Source organism: Dermacentor silvarum, chromosome 7, assembly GCF_013339745.2.
Source record: "Dermacentor silvarum isolate Dsil-2018 chromosome 7, BIME_Dsil_1.4, whole genome shotgun sequence".
Taxonomy (NCBI): domain Eukaryota; kingdom Metazoa; phylum Arthropoda; class Arachnida; order Ixodida; family Ixodidae; genus Dermacentor; species Dermacentor silvarum.
In genome coordinates, this window is record NC_051160.1 from 156623975 (window position 1) to 156644784 (window position 20810).

The 20810-nt window shown below is 48.9% G+C and overlaps 2 protein-coding genes across 2 annotated transcripts in view; both read left to right on the forward strand.

Moving 5' to 3' along the window:
- The window catches only part of LOC119459291 (medium-chain acyl-CoA ligase ACSF2, mitochondrial-like), a 188613-nt gene extending 173219 nt beyond the window's left edge, over nt 1-15394 (forward strand). Inside the window, exon 16 of the mRNA XM_049671652.1 lies at nt 15312-15394. Within this exon, the coding sequence (XP_049527609.1) occupies nt 15312-15394 (83 nt within the window). The remainder of the gene's footprint in view (nt 1-15311) is intronic.
- A 4222-nt stretch (nt 15395-19616) lies between these two features.
- Nucleotides 19617-20810, forward strand: part of LOC125947027 (uncharacterized) — a 28836-nt gene continuing 27642 nt past the window's right edge. Inside the window, exon 1 of the mRNA XM_049671299.1 lies at nt 19617-19917. Within this exon, the coding sequence (XP_049527256.1) occupies nt 19734-19917 (184 nt within the window). The 5' untranslated portion in view covers nt 19617-19733. The remainder of the gene's footprint in view (nt 19918-20810) is intronic.

Here is a 20810-nt window from a genome sequence, read left to right on the forward strand (position 1 = left end):
TATTTTGATGATCGTCCTTTCGGCCCGACGTCAGTGGCGACTCACCGTATATATACCTGAGACGCCAATCCCATACGCCGACGTCCGTACCGCGTTTCACATGCCGAACGTCAAGTTATACAGCACAAGGTGGACAAAATGCTGACTAAAGGCGTCATCGAACATTAGTCCAGTCCGTGCGTTTCCCCAGTTGTCCTTGTTAAAAAGAAGGATGGCAGCTGGCGCTTTTGCGTCAATTACCGACATCTGAATAAGATAACGCGCAAAGACGTCTACCCGCTGCTACGCATTGATGACGCCTTGGACTGCCTGCATGGAGCCAAGTACTTCTCGTCCATAGACCTTCGCTCTGGGTAATGGCAGATCGCTGCAGATGACGTGGACCACGAAAAGACCGCTTTTGTTACACCGGATGGGCTTTATCAATTCACGGTTATGCCGTTTGGCCTTTTCAATGCCCCGGCAACCTTCGAGCGAATGATGGACTCGCTACTTCGCTGCTATAAATGGCCCACTTGTCGATCTCTAGTAAACAAATGACATCAGGTTTGACTGGCGCCATGTAAATGTATTGTTGTAGAGCAGCTGCCTGTTTGTGGAAGGTGCGGCAGTTCCATTGCCAAATTTTGAGATATTCGTCACGTGCTCGCGTTCTACTAGCCATGAATAGTGATTTAGCTGTCCGAGGTCACTGTGGGTTTCGGACTGCGGCTAGACGGAGCTCCCGGGCTTGTGCTGGCTCGCTTACGGAACCGCGCTCCTTGACTGGCCATAAATTCATCGACGTAATTTTTTAAGATGTCTAATTCTGCGTACATCTTATGCGGAAAATTTTGGATAGTTTGTAGCTGATGTACTACTTGTTGGAGTGGGTCCTCCATGGAATTCGGCGTCGTCATATTCTTGGCAGGCGTACCTGCTGCTTTAGTATGTGCTTTTTTGTTCGGTTCCGTGCAGCGGCTAGCTTTGAGGGAGGCCAACTATCGTTTGATTGCTGCCAAACTCTCGAAGAGAAGATTGATTTCGTTTTTATTATTTTTTAATATGCGGGATACGTGTTATTTTGTGGCATTTGCTCGGTCACAGTCCCGGGAGCCGCAGATCTGGGGGACTTGGGTGATAGGGAATGAGGTGGGTTATTGGCATGGGAGTTACTTCTTGTCCGGGATCTGAATCTGAACCGACGGAGAGTCCCTGAAAGCTCTGGCGAGGGATCCGATGTGGATTCTCCATCGTGAGAACTGAACCAACGTTGGCCTTGAGGTGGCTTCGTTGAGCTGTCCTTGCGGGTAGTCCGGTGAACGCCAGCCCCAGGAGGTCTGTTGCTTTGAGGTTTGAGACGTTTCTTGCAACTTCGGTCTCCTGTCATGTGACCCTCGCCACGGGCTGCACACTAGGGACCGCACTTGTGTTCGGCTACAGGGTCGTATTGTCCCCACGTATGACATACGGTCCGATCGGTGACCAATTTCGTGGCACACCTGGCACCATAGGAGCCGACTACTGGGGGGGCAGAGCCCCCCCCCCCCGGAGATCCGAAGCCTGCCTCCCCCCCCCCCCCCATTTCTCGCCAAAGTGTCATCACCAGAGTTCTGTTGCCCACATCATTTGCGGTTTCTTTAGAGTTGCCTCAACGTTTCAATAAAAATTTTATTATGTCTGAAAGCTTACTGCATCAACGCGGACGTGCACGGCTTTACATTCACACTTTCGCTTTATTTCTGCAAATCCTGACCATAGGACGACAAGCGCATTAGAAGCGCCAGCGGCGGCTACCTCATAAGCATTTTTTCTCACTTCAACCTTTTTTTTTTTTTTAATTTCGACTGTGAACACTATATACACAGAAATAAGGTTGTTACATTTTTTAAAGAGAAGAATTTAGCCAAGTAACAATTATTTCTAATTGTAAGGATAGGTTATGCCTGGAGAATGAATACGTTGCTCTATGTTCACCTCCAATTACCCCTGACTTGCGCTAGCGTATTCCTACTTGCGCCTTCAAGTTGGAATACGCTTGGAATACAGGGATAATTGGAGATCGCAGAGAGAGGCCTTCGTCCTGCAGTGGACATAAAATATAGGCTGATTATGATGAGGATGATGATGAGGATGAGGATGATGATGATGTTCACTTCTCACCCGCCGCGGTGGCTCAGTCAGCTAAGGCGTTGCGCTGCTGAACACGAGATCGCGGGATCGAATCCCGGCCCCGACGGCCGTATTTCGATGGAGGCAAAATGCAAAAACGCCCGTGCGCTTGGGTTTTACTGCACGTTAAACAACCCCAGTTGATCAAAATTAATCCGGAGCCCTCCACTACGGCGTGTCTCATAATCAGAACTGGTTTTGGCACGTAAAACCCCCAAAAGAAGAAGAATGTTCACCTCTCTTCAAATTGCTTTGCGTGCTTTTTTTTTTTTACCCTGAAAAAGAAAAACCTGTAGTCTTCAGTGGCCCCTTCAGCAGAGTCTTTTATCAGCGGCGTGTGAAATGCACATGAATGTTTTGTGTCTGAGTATTGCTACTGTTTCCAGTAGGCAATGCTAACGACTCACGAAAAAAAAACCAACCAAAAACTGTTCTAATAATTTACAACATTTATTAGGGATGGAAACATCCCCACATGCCTGCAGCGGTCATAAATGAAAAAAATTTACTTAGTAACCGAAGTAAGGCTAAGCCGAATTCACTCGCAATTAGAATCAATAGCCGCCATGCTCAGCAGCGCTTATACTTGCACTAAACGTAAAAAGAAGAAAAAAGAAAGAGGTGCAGTGTCGCCCGAACGGCGAAGCATCCATTGCAATAGAAAATTAGTAAACAGCTATATGAAGTAAAGGCGCTGTTATACTCCGACGTTCTCGGCGCGCGGGCGAGCGGCGGTTGCGGTCGGATACGTCACGTCGGCGACACCGCACCAGGCATAAGTCCGGCTCTCTACAGTGCAACCACTTCCGACGCAGCGCAGCGGCCGCAGCTGGAGAAGCGCATGCGCAGTTAATTCGCAGAACGTCGCGCCATCTCTCGTGAACCCGCGAAGCAATTCCATTCGCCACTCGGACCTGTGCCTGTGGAGTGTCTCCCTCGTTTCGTGCGGATACAGTGCCTAGAATTTATATTCTAGGCACTGTAGTGCGGATTTCGCGCGCGTTTTCGTGTGAAGCGGCCATTTTGTACTGGCGGTGAGTAGCTACAGCGACGAGAGAGGGCGCTCGGTGCTAACGTGTTCGGCGCGGTCGGCGCGAAATGCAGGCGGCTCTATTCGGAGCCAGACGACGTCCAAGCGCGTCACGAGCCGCCGGTCACGTCGGCGGTCGGGAGCCGCCGGACTGTAGAGGGTGGTGCTTCAGCCGACGTAACGTCGCCGTGCCGCGCGCGCACGCTACATCGGAGTATATCTGCCCCTTAAGGATAGTAGTTTTATCGGCCGTATAAACTTGCAAACATTTGCTTACTAACTGAATTATCAAGCATGTTGTCAGCGCGCCCAAGCAAACATGAACACAGCACACTCGGTGACCTCTGACCCTAACCGTCAAAACGCTGGCGTATGAAAGTGCGGCACCAACTTGTGCTTGCGATTATATCGCAAGCAGTGATCTTCGTACTGTCTATCGCTTCAACGGAAACTGAGCGGCAAAAACATAGCGCGTACAAAGGTATTAGCCGTCTGCGGATTGCTTTCAAGATACCGCGCGCAGATTACCGCCAAAATAAAGCGCGCGACCCGCGTATGTAGTAATCCCCAGGCGCACGGACAGCCGCAGTCACTACACACTAGCAGATACGCGCCGCGCTTGTCCCCCCCCCCCCCCCCCCTTTTTCAGAGCGCACGCTTTATCGATAAAGTGACCGCGCGTTCTAGACTTGTACTCTGCGCATGCGCCGCTGCCTCCTCCTCTGAGCCTTGCAAGAACCCTAAGCTTAGCGCGCTGCCACTGCGCAGGAGGCACCTGCGCGTTTGAGCAGGTGGAGAATCCGAGATAGGAGAACCAAGCGAAGCGCCATCAGGTCCGTTGTGGTTTCCATGCGCACAACTTTGTAAATGTAGAGGACTTTAAAAAGCTCGCTGGTTTTTCAACGAGGTAGTACCATCGTGTCCAGGCGCTTTGGATGTGCCTCACTCGTCTCACTTGTGAAATTAAGCGAGTGCCTGCCCATGCAGACAAGTTGACAACTGACGTCTGCGACCTGATCGGTCCGAACAGGTGACTGAAGTCTTCCATTATTAACGCATACCCCTTCGAATACTCGCCGTCTTTAGTAGAGGTTCACTGTCGCAGTAAGCGTCGTCAGCACTAAAGCAATGTGAAGTGCATCGTCATGATACTTTGACTTGCGGTAACTATAATACTATAGGCGCGCGATCGGTTCTTTATGGCAGCCTTGCGCATCTGGCGGCGTCAAAGTTGGCTACCACGTCAGCAGGAGCGCAAGTGCCTGCGCTTAAGCCACCCAGATTGACCAAAAGTCGTCGGCGCTGACTGATTCGGAAAATTGTTCGATCTCGTTCTAATGGAGGGGTGCGTCTTTACGAACATTGCGTGGCGGTAAGTTTTAATAAAAGGAAAAAGTGGGAGCTATCGCATAGTTCTGAGCCGTTCTGTACCAGGACGGCAGTCTTACAGAGAGAGTGCTCCTACAATATGGCATGTACGAGGTATTCAGTTGGCAAAACTTATCAGGCGCTAATACGAGCCGAGGAGGCAGTGAGGGAACCTTCAGTTGAAAGCTAATACGAGCCGAGGAGGCAGTCAGGGAACCTACAAGTGTAAAGTGAACGTGCGTGGTTTTGATTGTGTAAGGCAATTACTGTGTAAGACAACTACTGTGTTTATGTAAGGATCGTGTAGGCGCGGAATGCTTGATCGCGTAGAGAATCGGCCTTTGAGGATTATTTGTTCTCGCAAAATTGGTTCCCAGTGGCAGATCTATTATTCCAGTTTAAGAAATTGAGAGAATAGCCTTTAAAAATAGCAATAGTTTGCTCAAGTGGCAATAGATTGACAAAATGCCTTTGTATGTAGTTTGAATAATGTATTCCAAAATGTATGGTCATGCTGCACAACGTATTCACAAACATGCTAATAGCCACACAACTTATTTCTATTTTCACAACAGCCATGATCTGCACCTTTGTGGTAGTTCTTTAACGTGTGACACTTTGTTCAGCGTCCTTATACCGCTCCGGCGCCCGAAAGGTCATTCCTGTGTCAAATTATGAGCCCGAGCTCCTTCGCAATGAAGCCAGCACACATTGCCATGACGAAAGTTAAAACGCGCATGCGAGCGCCAGCAACGAAAGTGGGTAGGCACTCAGGCGTAAGAAAAAGCAAGCTGCATATTCGCTTGGCGCATCGCTCATCCAAACAATTCGTTTTCGCGGTTCTCGGCAAAAGAAACGCGCCGACTGCGGTTTAATGTACAGCGGTGTCACGGCGCCTGTAAACAAAGTAACTGCACCGTCTGCACGCCTGTGAGAGATCTAACGGGGCAATCATGGCCCGGTGGCACTTTGAGGGACTAGGAACAGGAGATAAGCGTGTTATCTTATGCCACCGTCGTGCGGCAGTGCGCTCAAAGAATAGAAATAACATTACGTGTGGATGTAGTTCACAAATGCAGCGCCTGCATCTTCTTTTTACATGAAACGTCTCATCTGCTTTATATTTTTGTTTGATGGCAATAATAATGTAGCTGCAGATATCACAGGTGTCTGGTTATTCGCGACCGATGATTATACTGTGATATTTTTGTTTGTGTTCTGCTTCTCTTTTATTTCAAAAAGAGAAAAGTTGACGGCGCAGTAATGACTACATCGCAAATTGAACAGCGCAAACAAAAATATCGCAGTATAGGGGGTGCATCATCGCACAGCACGATCAAACCGGACGTGCGCGCCTGTCAATGGTGATAACTGGACGGCGCGCCCTATACCTTCAGGCTTGTTATGCTTCGGCCACGCGCTCCGCTGTCCGCATTTATTTTCATCGTGATAGTACGTATGCCATGCGTATTCGCGTATAGCTTGTAGACAAATGTAGGTTGATCGTCCCATATTCGTTGCCACGTGAAGGTATAAAATTATTCGCATGCTGGTCGGCCCATATTCTGAAGAAATGTATTTCTAATTTCAAGAAGACGCATACCTTTATTGCAGCGCGCACTAAATATTATATGTAGCCGAAAATTTTTACAGCTCATTGCCACAGGCGGCGCCGTCATTCAGACTTGGCAAATCCTATATTTTTGTGTGAAAATTGGGGTTTTTTACCGCGGGATAATTCTTCATGCTTCCAGAAATGGTCAAGATTCTTTTGTCTTTTTAAAAATTGAGCAGGGTTCCTACGCGCTTGACCAACTCTGAATATGAATATTATACCAAACTTTGTATGTTTATGCGAGCGTCTATTCAGAATGTTATTCATTTCCCTTGCAGACTGTTCAAAAGCAATGGAAAAATATCTGATCAGGAAACGGAAAGCCCCCGGTGAAGACTGCGAGGACAGCCGTCCCTCACCCAGCATTTCCAGTTCAGTCGCTGAAGCTCCACCGCGCGCTGATGACACTAGCACACCAAGCTCTGCGTGCACTGCAGAAGCCGGTCCTTCCAAAATTTGATCCATCGGCGAGGTTTCTGATGCACCATCTACAGAAAAACAAGGGCGGCGCTTCCAGCCTACCTGGAAAAGTACCTACAAGTGGTTATCTTACAATGTCCACAGTGACAAGGCGTTTTGCGAGACCTGTTGAACAGCATCAGAGATGAAACTGCCGCTCCCTAACACTTCCCAAGACAATGATTCTTACCTGGCATTTGTGAAAAATGGTTTCTCAAACTGGAAAAAAGCAATTGACAGATTTAAATCCCATGAGAGGTCTAATTTTCATAAGGAGGCATGTAATGCCGTCGTAGCTGCAAAAGGCAGCGCGAATGTGGCATATGCTTACGCCAAGGGAAAGGCGAAAGAAATGGACGACGCCCGACAGGCTCTCCTAGCAACACTGTCGTCACTACTGTAACTGTCGACCCAATGCTTAGCAATACGTGGCCACGAAGACACAGAGAGTAATTTGAGGCAGCTGCTGGAACTCCGGGCTAATGATATTCTTTCATTGCGATCGTGGCTTTTAAGAACAAAATACAAATGGATTTCTCGCCAGATTTTAAACGAGATGGTGGAACTCATGGCACATGACATCCTTCGTTCACTCACAGACGAAGTTCGTGCGGCAGAGCACTACGCTGTCATTATGGACGAGACAGCAGACATTTCTGTCAAAGAACAACTTTCAGTTTGTTTTCGGGTGGTCACAGAAAGCCTGGAAGTAGAGGAGCTGTTCTGTGGGTTTTTCAACACGACGGACACCACAGCGACGAGCCTCTTTGCTATATTTAAAGACATTCTTTGTAGATTTAATCTGCCCATTGAAAAGTGCCGCGGGCAGTGCTATGATGGTGCGGCAAACATGAGAGGAAAGCACCGAGGAGTACAAGCTCTCATGCAAGAACAGGAACCTCGCGCGCTATATGTACGCTGCCTAGCGCACATCCTGAATTTGGTTTTGCATGATGTCGGCCAGAAAGTAGACATGTGCCGTGATTTTCTTTACGCCGTCACTGAACTGATAAACTTCGTGACCTGCTCTCCAAAGCGCGTTGCTTCTTTTCAAGAGATTCAGGTAGAAGAGGATGTGAACTTGCGAAAATTCTGCCCGACAAGGTGGACGCTAAAGGCTTCATCACTGCGATCAGTTCTTTCAAATTACAGCAGTCTCATAACGTTTTTCTCTGAAACAGAATCCGAAGAGCGAACTGAGGCCGGTGCGAAAGCCAGCGGATTTTTAAGGATGCTGTTCAAGTTTGAATCGTTTTTCATGTTGACGCTTCTGACAAAAGCGTTTTCACGAATGGAAGCACTGAATACCGCCTTACAAAAAAGAACGCTCAGGTTTGACCAAGCGGAGAAAATGGTGAAATCCGTCACTGCAAGCGTCGCTGAACTGAGGCAAAGTTTGCCCTTGGTTTGGGAGGAGGTGTTGGCAGAGGCAGGAAAAGTAGGAGTTGAGGACCTGTGTGTTCCAGCTGCTAGGCGAAAGAAAACTCCACACCGCTATCAAGAAGGTTCCTCAACTCACGTGTTCACATCAGCGGAGGACATGTACCGCCAGAGGTACTACGAAGTACTTGACACTGTACTGTCCTCGTTAAGCGACAGATATCCACCTGAGATGTGGCAGCATATGTCACACATTGAGCAGTTTGCCACAGGAAAGCAAGACGAAGCATACATAACAAAGTTCTACGGTGACGACCTTGAACGAGGACGGCTGATTTTGCACAGAGACACGCTCATTGACATCGTAAGCCAACAAAAGTTGGCACCATTGCACACATTCGAGGACGTCGTGCCGATGTTTTCGGGGGAGAAGGGCGAACACCTGCGAAACCTTTTGCCGGAAATGGCCAAGCTAACAAAAATTGCGTTGACCATACCGGTCTCGTCAAGCACATCCGAGAGGTCCTTTTCTTGTCTTCGGCGACTGAAAACGTACCTGTTGTCGACGACTGGACAAGCCCGTTTGAACCATCTGGCCATTTTGCAAACTCACAAAGAACTCTCCCGCAAAATCAATTTAAATAAAATTGCCGACGACTTCATTGCTAGAACAAGTGCCCGAATGAACACATTTTCCCTCAAGGTGAAACCATCCCATCAGACAAAGAAATGATGTCTTTAATAGGAAAGAGAAAGTTGCCAACTCACAAGTTAAAGCTAACCATTTGGCTAAGAAAACAAAGCAAAAAGTTATTTCCAGGAACGGAAACGGGGTGCATGACAGGGCAAGTAGGGTGAGGCCTTTTGGGTACGCAAAGACGCTTCGTTGCGCTATTTCTAAAGCTTCCCAGTCTATGCTGTGCTTTTTCCTTATTAATATTTATTTGTCATATGCTGCATTAGCTGCTGAAAAACGCAATCCACGCTCTTACTACTTCCTCTCGTGCCCTTTCCCACTGTTGAGATATCGTTGTGTCTTATTTATTTATTTGTTAATATGACTGTATTTCTGCGCCTGATAATTTATTACTCTATAATCATTTATTCCGCCGCCGGGAAATAAATGAAACCAGTGGCATAAGGCATGCTTTGACAAGTAAATAAAGTATTGCGTGATGGAGTCACGTTGTTTTATGCTAATAATTGTAGTCATAAGTTGTGTACAGAAATTGTTATATATTGTGTATGTTTTATATATGTTATGTCTTATCTTTTCAACTGACCTTTAGTCAGGAAAATATTTCTTGACTATGTCTTTGTATATTAAAACTTTCACAAATCGTTACAGGGCTGTTTTCATTTATGTGTAGTTGTGCGACTTATAGGCACAAAACAAACATGTCTCCCTAACGTGAATAACTTAATCGGCTTTTCGCATGGCTCATCCGAGAGACGCGAGTCTCTTTGTGGTACGAGGGGACTCCGGTTATGAAATTGAACTATATATAACTATATGAAATTGAACTATATATATATATATATATATATATATATATATATATATGACCGCTTAGGCAAGCTGGTCGGGCCTCCCCCCCCCCCCCCCCGGGAAAATGAAAACTTTCCGCCTATGCCTGGCACACCTGAGCGGTGATCATGTAGGGGTAGCAAGCAAGTTCTCCGCCGTTTAGTAGTGTTGTGATCGACCGTTTACCCTCCGAAAACAGTCGCTCACGGAGAACGCGAGAATGGGGACCCCGCCACGGAGACCCCGGTGACCCCGTCCAAGCCAACCCCGACCGAAACGACTCATGGCAAGCATTTGGGCTCTGTTGCAAGGGGACATTCCTTCACGTTACCTGGCATCCACCCAAACTGCTACGTGCGCGCCGGAGACGGGGTCAGAGTGCTTCCCTCCTCCCTTGTTCATGCCCAGGGATGCATGTGTGTTTGGGATAAAGCTCTCTTAGGAGGCAACCGGCTACCTCCCTCATCAGTCTCCTGACGCCGGATTGGGGAAAGACGACTAGACAATGACGTCGGAGGTGTTAAAAAGAGGATACGGACGCTGGCTAAGAGGGATCGGCCACTGGAACTTGATCATGAACATCATATCTTCTGTAATTCTTCCAAAACGCTTGGCCATAATGTAATATAGACGGGTGTGTTTAAACATCTTGGATATCGGGCCCAGCCCCACGTTCCCTTACTGCTCCACGCTGAATGAATACCACACATGTTCGCACCCGCAGTCACAACATTAGACGGAAGCGGTGAGATAGTATACGCAGCGCTACGGCTTCGACATAGTGCACGACCTTTTCTCCTGGAGAGTTGCCAGGCTTAACGTGTTTTTGTTCCTGGTAACAAGGGTGTCAGAAGCCTTGTCGAAAGGTGCCTTGCTTCTACACCAAATTCCTTGAGAAACTTGTCGGCAAAAGAGAGGTAGCCATGGATTGGAGCAATTTGCGCAGAACGGACCTCAACGCCATATGCGGGGAATACGGGATTGATTGTGGAATGCACCTAATGAAAGCGGAAGTCATCAATGCGATAGGGGCAAGCGGCAATTATGACGAAGAGATTGTGGAGGCTTGGGAGGATATTTAGAGCCAGAGGGAATGCGAAGAGGAAGAGTTCGGAAGGGCAAATGGAACAAATTCGAAAGGGACGAAGGAAGAAAGAAAGGCGGGGAGGTTAACCAGAATAACGTCCGGTTTTCTAGTCCACCCCGGGGGAATGGGAAATGGGAACACAAAGATGACAAGGAGAGAGAGGAGGGAAGGAAATAAGCAAATTAGGGGTGAATTCGCTGACGCGTGTGGTATTGCACTATTAGTCAAAGACGTTCACACGATCCCGTCGTCCTCAAGAAAAATTCGAAAGGAAACCCAGCAGCTCAGGGTTCAATGGGCACGGTTTAGTCTGCGTAATTTCAGGGGCGGTGAAAACAGTGAATATTTAACCTCGATAGCGTTAAGAGCCCCGTGTCGTAGATAACCCGGCGTCGGCGTCGGCGTCGTTGGCGGCGTTGGCGTAAGCATCTGCGTCTGGCGTAAATAATCATGCCGAACCACATTATCCCGAACCACCCCGACCGGGCGCGCCCTTCACGTGGCGCAAGGCATTAGTGAACAAAAATTGAATTTCTCAAAGCAACATTCGTCAAAAAGTCGTTAAGTACGACTTAAGCACAACCTACAGACGTGATAGCGTCGGATTGTAATTTCAATATACGAGAAAAAAGTCTGATAAGCAGCCAGGGATTTTTGAATGATATCGCGTTCCACTCTTAAATGCGAAGCTTAAGCGTCCTCCAATCCTGATGGTGTTTTGCTTCATTTGGTTCTAGGCAACATTGAGGGGAATGTTGAAAACGGAGCCTTTCTAAATTTCGATCGGGCCCCATGTCGCAGAAAATACGGTGTCGGTGTCGACGTCAACGGTGTCCGAAAACGCTGTCGCGTTCCACTCTTAAAGGCGAAGCTTAAGCATACTCCAAGTTTTCTGTCCTTTTTTCGCGCAGGTGTGCACAGAGATTAAACTAGACTGTGACTTTTGGCCTGTTAGTTTGTTGGGGGTATTTCCCTGCAACGTGTTCTGTTGCTTAGCTCGCCTTTCCAATGAAGACTTCAGGAATTACGATAGAACTAAGAGTGCGTAACTCCGGCATTTTGGTGTTCCTGTTGAGCGCGAGAGGGAAAGCCCGAATGACGAGTGCAACGTTTGTCCTTTCGGAAGAGTTTGAGGTTGCGCTAGCGAGGTAAGAGCACTAAAAGTGCGAGGTGGCGAAATCCTCAGAGGCAGAGCACGTCCAGAGCGCGGACGTGGCCGGTCTACAAAGAGGGGCCATTCCGGAGGAACGTGAGGATGAGGCTTGTTCCAGTAGATATGAGAAGGTTAAGCAGGCGCCGGATACGTTCCTCGTATCTGAGCACATGAGCGACTTTCCGGAATCATCTAGGATAGACCAGGATACGGTGGCGGCAGAGCCAAGAAAGGACCCGATGCAGCAAAGCGGAGCGGAGATCACTCAGGGCCCAAGCTTCGGTGACGGCGCAATGCAGGGGTACACCGGAACCGAGTCAGCGGCGATCCCAGAGAGCCCTCCTTGCGGGGACGAGGCTGGTTCAACCAGCACTATTAGGGTCAGTGGATACCTTCCTCGCGCGCCAGCACTTGAGTGACTCTCTGGCAAGTCCCAAATTAGAGAGCGACTATACTGCGAAATTACAAAGAGTGACCATTTTGGAGGACTTTCCTTGCTGGGACCAGCCTTATTTCAGCAGCGCTAACATGGTCAAGGAGGCGCTGAAAACCTCCCTCGTGCCTCCGCACTTGAGCCGTCTACCGAAATCGTCAAAATGAGAAGAAAATGCCATGGCGGCCAAGCAGGGAAGGAACCTGACGCTCGGGGTTCTCAGCGGCACATTCGGTGACCGCCTGGCTAGGCAAAAATTCCTGAGACGGCGCAGGGTCAAACAAGCGAAGTATTCGGCCCAGCCAAAACTCGAGAAAGACGCCACACCACATCCCGTAAGACAAAGAAACAGGCCATCGCGCAGAAGCGAGAAGGGTTCACTGTGGCGAGTTAGAAAACGGAGGCGTCGCCAAATGCTGATTGCGACAGAACAGGGCGCGCTTCTGCGATTAAGGCTGTGGCTGAAATGTTCAACCTGCCTGAGACATGCGCGTCTGAACTGGGCCAGCCGAACAGTCACTGAGGTCGAATGCGCCGCGAGAGCGATCACAAAGGGAGAACAGCTAATCATGCCGCGTTTACGGCCTCCCTTTCAGGGACAAGAAAGCAAGCCGCGTGCACAAAAAGTTGTAGGTGACGGCAGAGGGCCGTCTTTGTCTGGCGCCCTTTGTTGCACTCGGCGAAGGCCAAAGGCTTTCAGACTGCGACCCAATCGATTGCGCATTAAGACAGAGTAATTGCCAAATTGGACGTATCCATAAGTTTCTTGTTTGTAAATAGAGCGCGATACATTATTTTTTTTTTCTTTTGCTAGTTCTTAGGAACGTATTACTTTTAATTTCCGTAGTTTCGCGTTAGGCTCAAAGTTTTGTTGTATGCTTTTGTTGTACGCGCCAGTTACGCGAATAAAAGTGCGAAGCGGGTTTTGCGACAGTGGTGGCTCACGGTCGCGCCGATTTTTGTAGAAAAGCATTGGCATTGGAAGTTTATGAAGACAAACCAGTGTTGGGTAAATCAATGCTTACGGAGTATACGCGTTTATCGGTTACTATGGCAGAAATTTCGATTTGCTTAAGAGCGTTTGGAGAAACATTTTTAAAGGTATTTGCACGTAGAGGGAGTATAGCTTTTTTTAGGTTTTAAGTGCCACTCTGTGAATGAGTTTAATTTACAGTTGAAGTGGTCAGCAGAGCCCAGTACGTTTTGCATTAGAGGCGCTGGTACTGGCAGGTAGCATTGACCGAACGAGCAACTCGGTACGCGCCACTGAGCCTTTTGACCATTTCGATCGCAGTCACGGGTCCCGTGGTTCAAAATGCGTTTTATTGCGATAGCAATTATATGGACACTCCAAGCGGATTCCCTCGCCGTGAGGGATCCGTATAGAGTCCAACGGCGATGAAATCGTGGTGGTGGTGGAAAACATTTAATAAATACTTGAGCCTTATATACAACCTACGAATTTCGTAGGCTCTAGATTTCGTAGGGTGGCCGTGAGCTTGTGACCCTTGGCGACTTTCAAAGCCCAGCGCACCAGCTGCTTTTGCGTAGCCGGATCGGAGCTGGACACCGCCATCTCCCATCTTTCTAGGTCTGTTAATTGCCCATCGGATGGTGGTTGGCGCTCAGAGCAAATGTACAGAATATGATGGAAGTCAGCTTTGGGGGCACCGCATACGTTGCATTCCGGTGAATGAGAGCTAAGTGAGTTGGGGATAAGAATGCGCGGGATTGGAGCTGCCTCCAGGTCACTTGTTCGAATATGGTGAGCCACTTATGAGGAGGTGGATATTGGAGGCGCTGCTCCCGATAGTGTAGGGTAATTTCACTGTATGTGACCAGGCGGTCTGGCGCGCTATCTGGGTCTGTAGCTGGCCCTGCCCGGTTGACGTACGCTCGAGCAGCGTGATGGGTAGCTTCGTTCCCAGGGTTGCACACGTGCGCCGGTACCACGGAGAAAGAATACAGGAGGCGCAACTCGGCTCCTTCCCGCGTCGTCATAATGTCACACAGGAGCACAGGACGTACCACGGCGGCGGACGTCGTGACAGCGCCCCCTACAGAACGCCGGACGCATAACGTATGGTCACGTGATGGTTTGTCGAAGCGATGCAGCGGATCCGTGTAAATCCTACATCAAGGGACTTTCGATCCGTGGCGCGGCGAGCGCGCTCTTGCAACGCCTCCGTTGGCTCTTGTCGTCTGCTCGCACGCGACGGCTTGATGCCAGTGCGCCGCCTTGGCTACTATCGCAGATCGTCTGATCTTTCAAGTTTCTTGGTCTTATTGCCACATAAATAGCATGTGATCCTAAATAATAATCTATAAAAAATATCCTACTAACACGGTCTACAGGTCTTCTATCCCCGATTGCAAACCGCGCTGGAGCAAAACGTTTTGGGCGGTATCCGACAGTAGACGACGACAGTAGCAGACGTCGGAGACCGCGCCCACGCGCGCGCCGCTGCGACCGCGAGGGAAGTAGTTCCTTCCGTCGCCGCAAGGGGCGCTGTGCCGACGTTCACCACCAGCGCGTCTCCTCCTCTCCCAGCGTGACATTATCACGACCAGTGCTCGCGCTGGCGCCGGCCCCGAGTTTCGCCTCCTGTTATTCTTTCTCCGTGGCCGGTACCCAGAGGAGTTTAATTGGTCTAGGAGGATGTCTCGAAGAATTGAGAATTCAGAGAGCTGGCTAATGTAGCCTGTCCTTTGAGAAGTTCCAAATCGCTGTTTTCGAATCACTAACGATTAGTGTGGCAGTTGTGGAGATAGCGCGGGCGATGGAATCTTCTACCCCCAATGAGGCGTGAGCTTGCGTTGCTCCTGCTATTGGAGTTAGCATGTTAGAGAGAACGCTTAGCGAGAAGCCTTTGTGTTGAGTGCATTGGGCGGCATCTACATATACCTCTCCGGTGTTGTGCAGATGGTGCTTGTGTAGGGCTTTTGCTCGGGATTCTCTCCGAGCTTGATGATGGACCGGGTGTACATTCTTAGGTAGCGGATGAATCGTGAGATGATCCTGCACTTTTCTGGGGCTGGGATACGTATGGCATACTGATCTCGTGGGGTTGAGCCCCAAGGTTGTGAGAATGTACCGTCCTGTGCAGGTGGAAGAGAGGCGTTCAACCTGTGCTGTCTCGTGAGCTTCCACGAGTTCGTCCAGTGTTTTCTGCACGCCCATGAGGAGTAAGCATGCATTGGACGTATGTCGTGGTAGGTTGAGCGCTTGCCTGATTAAGAGGCTAATTTTTTCTTCCTCTGTCTTCGCGAGGTGGAGGTAGGGAAGGGAGTACACCACCCGACTGATGACGAACGCCTAGATCAGCCTGCGGAGGTCATGTTCTCGCATGCCTCTGTGCCGATTGGCGATGCCTCTGACCAAGCGCATGGTTTGATGTACCGTGTTGGTGAGCTTCTTTATGGTCGACGTGTTCTTACCATTGTTTTGGATTATGAGTCCCTGAATCCGCACCTGGTCCACTTCTGGGATGAGGTGGTTGTCGAGGATCATCTTTCAAGGCCCGAAGTGGCCGTACACTTCTGCATCTCCATGATGCTCGGGTGTGACAAAACTGGCATTGCAGCTGCTTTCCAACTTTTTAGGGCAGTGACCGTGACCATCCGGCATGGACGTCCAAATCCACATATAGTGAAGCCAAGCAAACACAGTAAGAGCAACGCCGACATTGCGAGTACGGATATATTGAAATCAAACCATTTTGATGAAAAGTTGTTGCAGGCTTTCCTAACATATATACACTAACCGGAGTAGTCGTTCACGGCGAAAGCATCGGTGTTGTCGTCGTCAGCTTCCTCCTCATCCACATCTCCAGCTGGCTCTGGAGGCCCGATCAGGATATCAACGTCCTCTTCTGTGTTTTCAACACTCTCAAATGCATCCACAGCATCGCGAAAGCAACAAAACGGCTTCCTTCCGAAGAAAAACGCTGCATTCATGCTGGAACACTAATAAAAAAAACTCCAATTTGTAATTACTAACGCCCTGTGTACTACCTCTACTACACCAAACTTTCAATGCGTGTTCCGTTCTTTGAAATGAAGCCGCAGATTCGACAGTTTCTTTCTAACACGGTCAACCTATGTACTAAACACCGTGGAAAGCACCACGCAAATATATCAAGCAGGCGAGCAGAAATAAATGAGAAGCCAGTGGACATCCCAATTCGTCGCGAGTCATCAGTTTTGGTTGAATTGGCGCGAAATTTCTAGATGCGGATCAAACAATAGATATTGCCCTGGGTTATGGTGTATGTGCGTGTCCTCTGGGTAGAAGAAATGGACACAGCCATAAGGGAAAATTCAGCAGTTCAAGAGGCAGGGATCCGAAACCAAGTGTACTAGTTCCAGTACAGTGTACGCTGATGGGTTAAAATCAACGCGGATGTACTCAGCAGAGGCGTTTCTGCTTATTGACAGGGCTTACTCTGCTTCAGACCCTTGGTTTGTTCTTTTTTTATTTTTCTCAGTTTCATGAGCTGTGTAGCTTGATAGGTTTTATGCCTCGATAAGGAACATTAGGAGCTGCTTTTTTATAGTTATGTTCTAAACAATCTCCATTTGTTTGATGTTTGCCTCAGAGCAGAGTGAGTTGCGCTTTGTTCGTGGCACGATTGAAACGGAATTGATCAAAACGTTAGGCACGCTACCATGTGAAGTTAGTCTAGGGCCGTTTGGGCAGCGCTCCTCTATAGAGCTGGCTTTCGGGCGCTCGCTGGCTCTACTCTCGGGATTGGTGATTGGAGAGGCTATGATTACCTGGCACATCTCGGAGAAGGTTTGTGTGCTTGCCTTGTCGCTGCTCGGGCGCTGTGCAGGTATGATCGCCAACGCCCGTTCCTAGCTCACAATCTGTAGCCAACGCTTCATCCAAGATGGCCGTTGATCATGGACGTGATGCTCCCAGCAGGCACAGGACTTAGAGCCGGAGCTGAGCCTGCTGAGCTGTCAAGGCCTCTTCAAGGGGCACCGATGAGCTACCCCTTTGCGAGCCCTCTTCCTGGCGGTGGACGGGCTGTTGTGATCGGCCGTTTACCCCGCGAAAAGAGTCGCTCACAGAGAACGCGAGAACGGTGAACGAGCCGGCGACCCCGTCCGACTCATGACAAGCACTCGGGCTCTGTGGAAGGGGACATTCCTTCACGTGCCTGCCCAAACACGCCGGAGATGGGGTTAGTGGGCTTCCCTCCTCCCCTGTTCGTGCCCAGTAATGTGCGTGTGTTTGGGATAATGCTCTCTACGGAGGGAAACGGCTACTACCCTCCGGATTGGTGGGACATGAGGTAACCCGTCTCCTGACGCTAGATTGGGGGAAGACGACTGGAGCAATGACGACGGAGATGTTCAAAAGAAGATACGGACTCTAATGTGAAATATTGAAAGATTGAGCAGCTGCACCGCAGACGCAAGCAATGGGTCTCATTGCAGTGTTAAACACGCAAAACATTAGTTCTTGCTCAAATTCAGTGTTGTATTCTGTACCTTTCTCGTGTGGGCCAAACCGGCAGATGTATCAACACCAGGCTGAAGGAGCATTTGAGTTCCACAAAAGCGAAAGCACACACGCATCTCGCAATGCATGTAAGAGACTGCCAGTTTCAAGATAAATGCACATTTCTGTTTGAGAAAACAACAGTCCTTTATAAGCGCAAATATCAAACCACAAGAGAAGTTGTATAAGTCCACGAGATGACGAAAAATGGAGCAGGGTGTGTCAGCCATGGTTCTATAGCGCTTCATGATACTGAAGTGGCTTTTTTAGATGTGACCTAACACTTGGTAGTTTTGGCGTGCTAACCGATTAATACTCTCTGTTTTTACCTGTTCTATTTGATGACGTTTGACGACGTAGGACATGTCGGGCTTATATGGTCCTTAACTTTTCGAATAAATTTTCAGATGCAAGTAGTTCTGTGTCCTGTCTTTCTTGTGCCTTAGCTTGTGCTCCGAATTAGCTATACTGACGAATCGACTTCATCAACCAGATCTGGTGGTGCTGTGTTTATACAGACAATAGGTGTCACCCCTGCGATTCAAGACGTCACATGTCACAACGTCTACGGCTGCAGAACTCCCGGTTCGGCGTGGTACACTTCAATACATTGACACAGAGAGTCCTGGTACATGGACCGTGTTTTCCGACTCGAGACCGGCTTTAGAATCTATGCAGTCAGTTCTCCGACACGGAGCTCACGAACAGCTAACGTACGAAATCATCACACTTCACGACGCCAAGCAACAAGGCCACGAAATTATTTTCCAGTGCCTACCTGGCCATTGCTGGATCAGTGCAAATGTTCATGAAGACAAAGCTGCCCGAGAGCTCACATCAAGAAAAAAGCGTTCCCATTCCTCTTTCCATGACCGACGCTGCACGTCACCTGGCACGCAAGCTTTCTGTAACAAAGTGGAACACCCCAAATATAAGGCGCACCAGGTTACACGAACTGAACCCTTCACTCCAACCTTGACCTCCACCGTGGCTTCACCGACGTCAGGCATCGCCTATATAGCGGCTGTGTTTAGGGAGTGGCTTTCACGAACGCTTACACTACATCGATGCGAATGACCGACAGTGCTGCGTGTGACGTCGGCGGCAGTGAAGAGAACATCGAACATTTATTGTGCTACTGTCGTCGATATCATTCGGAAAGACAAACACTATCTATCGCATTGCGATGACTGGACGATCGGCCGTTGCCCGTGCAAGCGCAACTTAAAGACGGTCCCCATCCTTCGTCGGCCCACAAAGCTGTGAATGCACTTTTGTCTTTTTGACAAAGAAAGACAAACGGCTTTGACTTGGTGAGGCTCACGCACGCGTACGCGAACTCCTCGCGTCTTTCATATTCCCCCCTCCTTTCTATGTCATCTTTCTATTCCCCCATTCCCGGTCCCCAGTGTAGAGTAGCCAAGCAGACGCAATACTGGTTAATATCCCTGTCTTCTCTCGCTCTTTCATGCTCCTCCTCCTAGGCACGTGTATTGTTAACAAATATTTTTACAAACTTCTGCATGGAATTTCCCCAAAAGTCTCTGGCTGCCATTAGCTCTGAAGCAATCGATAGAAGAAATAGAAATGAATGTTTGTCCCCTGTGCACTAGGAAATAAGTCCACCGAATTTTTCAAGAGTTCTGTGCTGGCGATTTTCGGCTCTCCCAGCTCTGTTCATAGTCGACCGATAACGACATATACGCAAGAGCAACAAAAGCAGGCGCCAAGGACGCCGGCTGAGTGAGCGACTGCGACGTCTACACAGGGACTTAGGCTGCCTGCCGCACGGCCACGCCAATTATAGGCCACATAGCTCAGGCACGGCCGGTCTGGGCCACGCGTCTCGCGTTCAAGACGCGAGGCGGGAGGCGCGCGCTCTAGACCGGCAGTCAATAGGCTGAGCGAGACGCTCCCGGCGTTAGCTACTAGGCGTTCTTCAAGTTTCCAGCCGGAAGCTGAGTATATTTGCTTCAAAGAAGAAAGGCGTGCCAGAGCGAAAGCTTACTTGTACAAGACCATGGATAAATATTTGACGGACCGTCGCATCCAGCGCTGGACACCGGACAAGGAGGCACGGCTGATAGGCCTCTACGAGCAGAACAGGTTGCTGTGGGATAGCCGCCACCCCGACTACCACAACAAGGACAAACGCGAAGGTGCCATGAGCGCCATTGCGCAAGGACTGCAGGACGAATTCGACGGTGAGGTTGAACTTCTGTATCTCGCTTTCGGGATTGGTTTCAGCGTTATCGTACGCCATGTGTTTTCATTTGGCATTTCACATCTTTCTGTGACTCATGCAACTGTGAAAAGGCAATCAAACACGTTTTGTGTTTTGCCGCGGCGGCCGCATTTCGATGGAGGCGAAATGCAAAAACGCCCGTATGCTTGCGTTGTATTGCACGTTAAAGAACCCCAGGTGGTCAAAATTAATCCGGAGCCCTCCACTACGGCGTGCCTCATAATCAGAACTGGTTTTGGCACATAAAACCCCAGAAAGAAGAAGAAGTTTTGTGTTTTACAACGAAACTGTTAGCCTCTAGTTGGTCGGGATTTTTCATGACGTGCTCACCCCAAACACGGCAGCTGGAAAAGGGGTTTGTGTTTGAGCTTCCACGTAACAGAATGGTGTTTTCTCATATGTTCGAAATACAATGCGTTGCTATCATGTCTGTAGGTTGTGTGTAAGTAGTACTTTACGAATTTACTGACACATTTCAATTTGAGAGAGAGAGATAGAAACATGCTTAAATTAGATGCATTGAGAAATTCAGTTAGTTGAATAATCCACTTGCGCCTGGCGAAGGGCCCAATAATAAACGGCAGCTGGAAGGCTTTGAGTTTGAGTTACCAGGTAACAGAATTATATTTTATCGTATATTAGAATTACAATCGGTTCTTATCATGTCTCAAGGTTGCGTGTAAGTCGCACTTTACGAATTTTCTGACGCATTTTACTTTGAGAAATCTAATTACTTCAATAACATGCTTGTGCTAGGCGGAAGGCCTTAAAGAGAATGACGATATATGCTACGCTAGCGGTACCGCCACCACTTTAACAGACCTCAGACGGCAGCTGGAAAAGGGCTTTTTC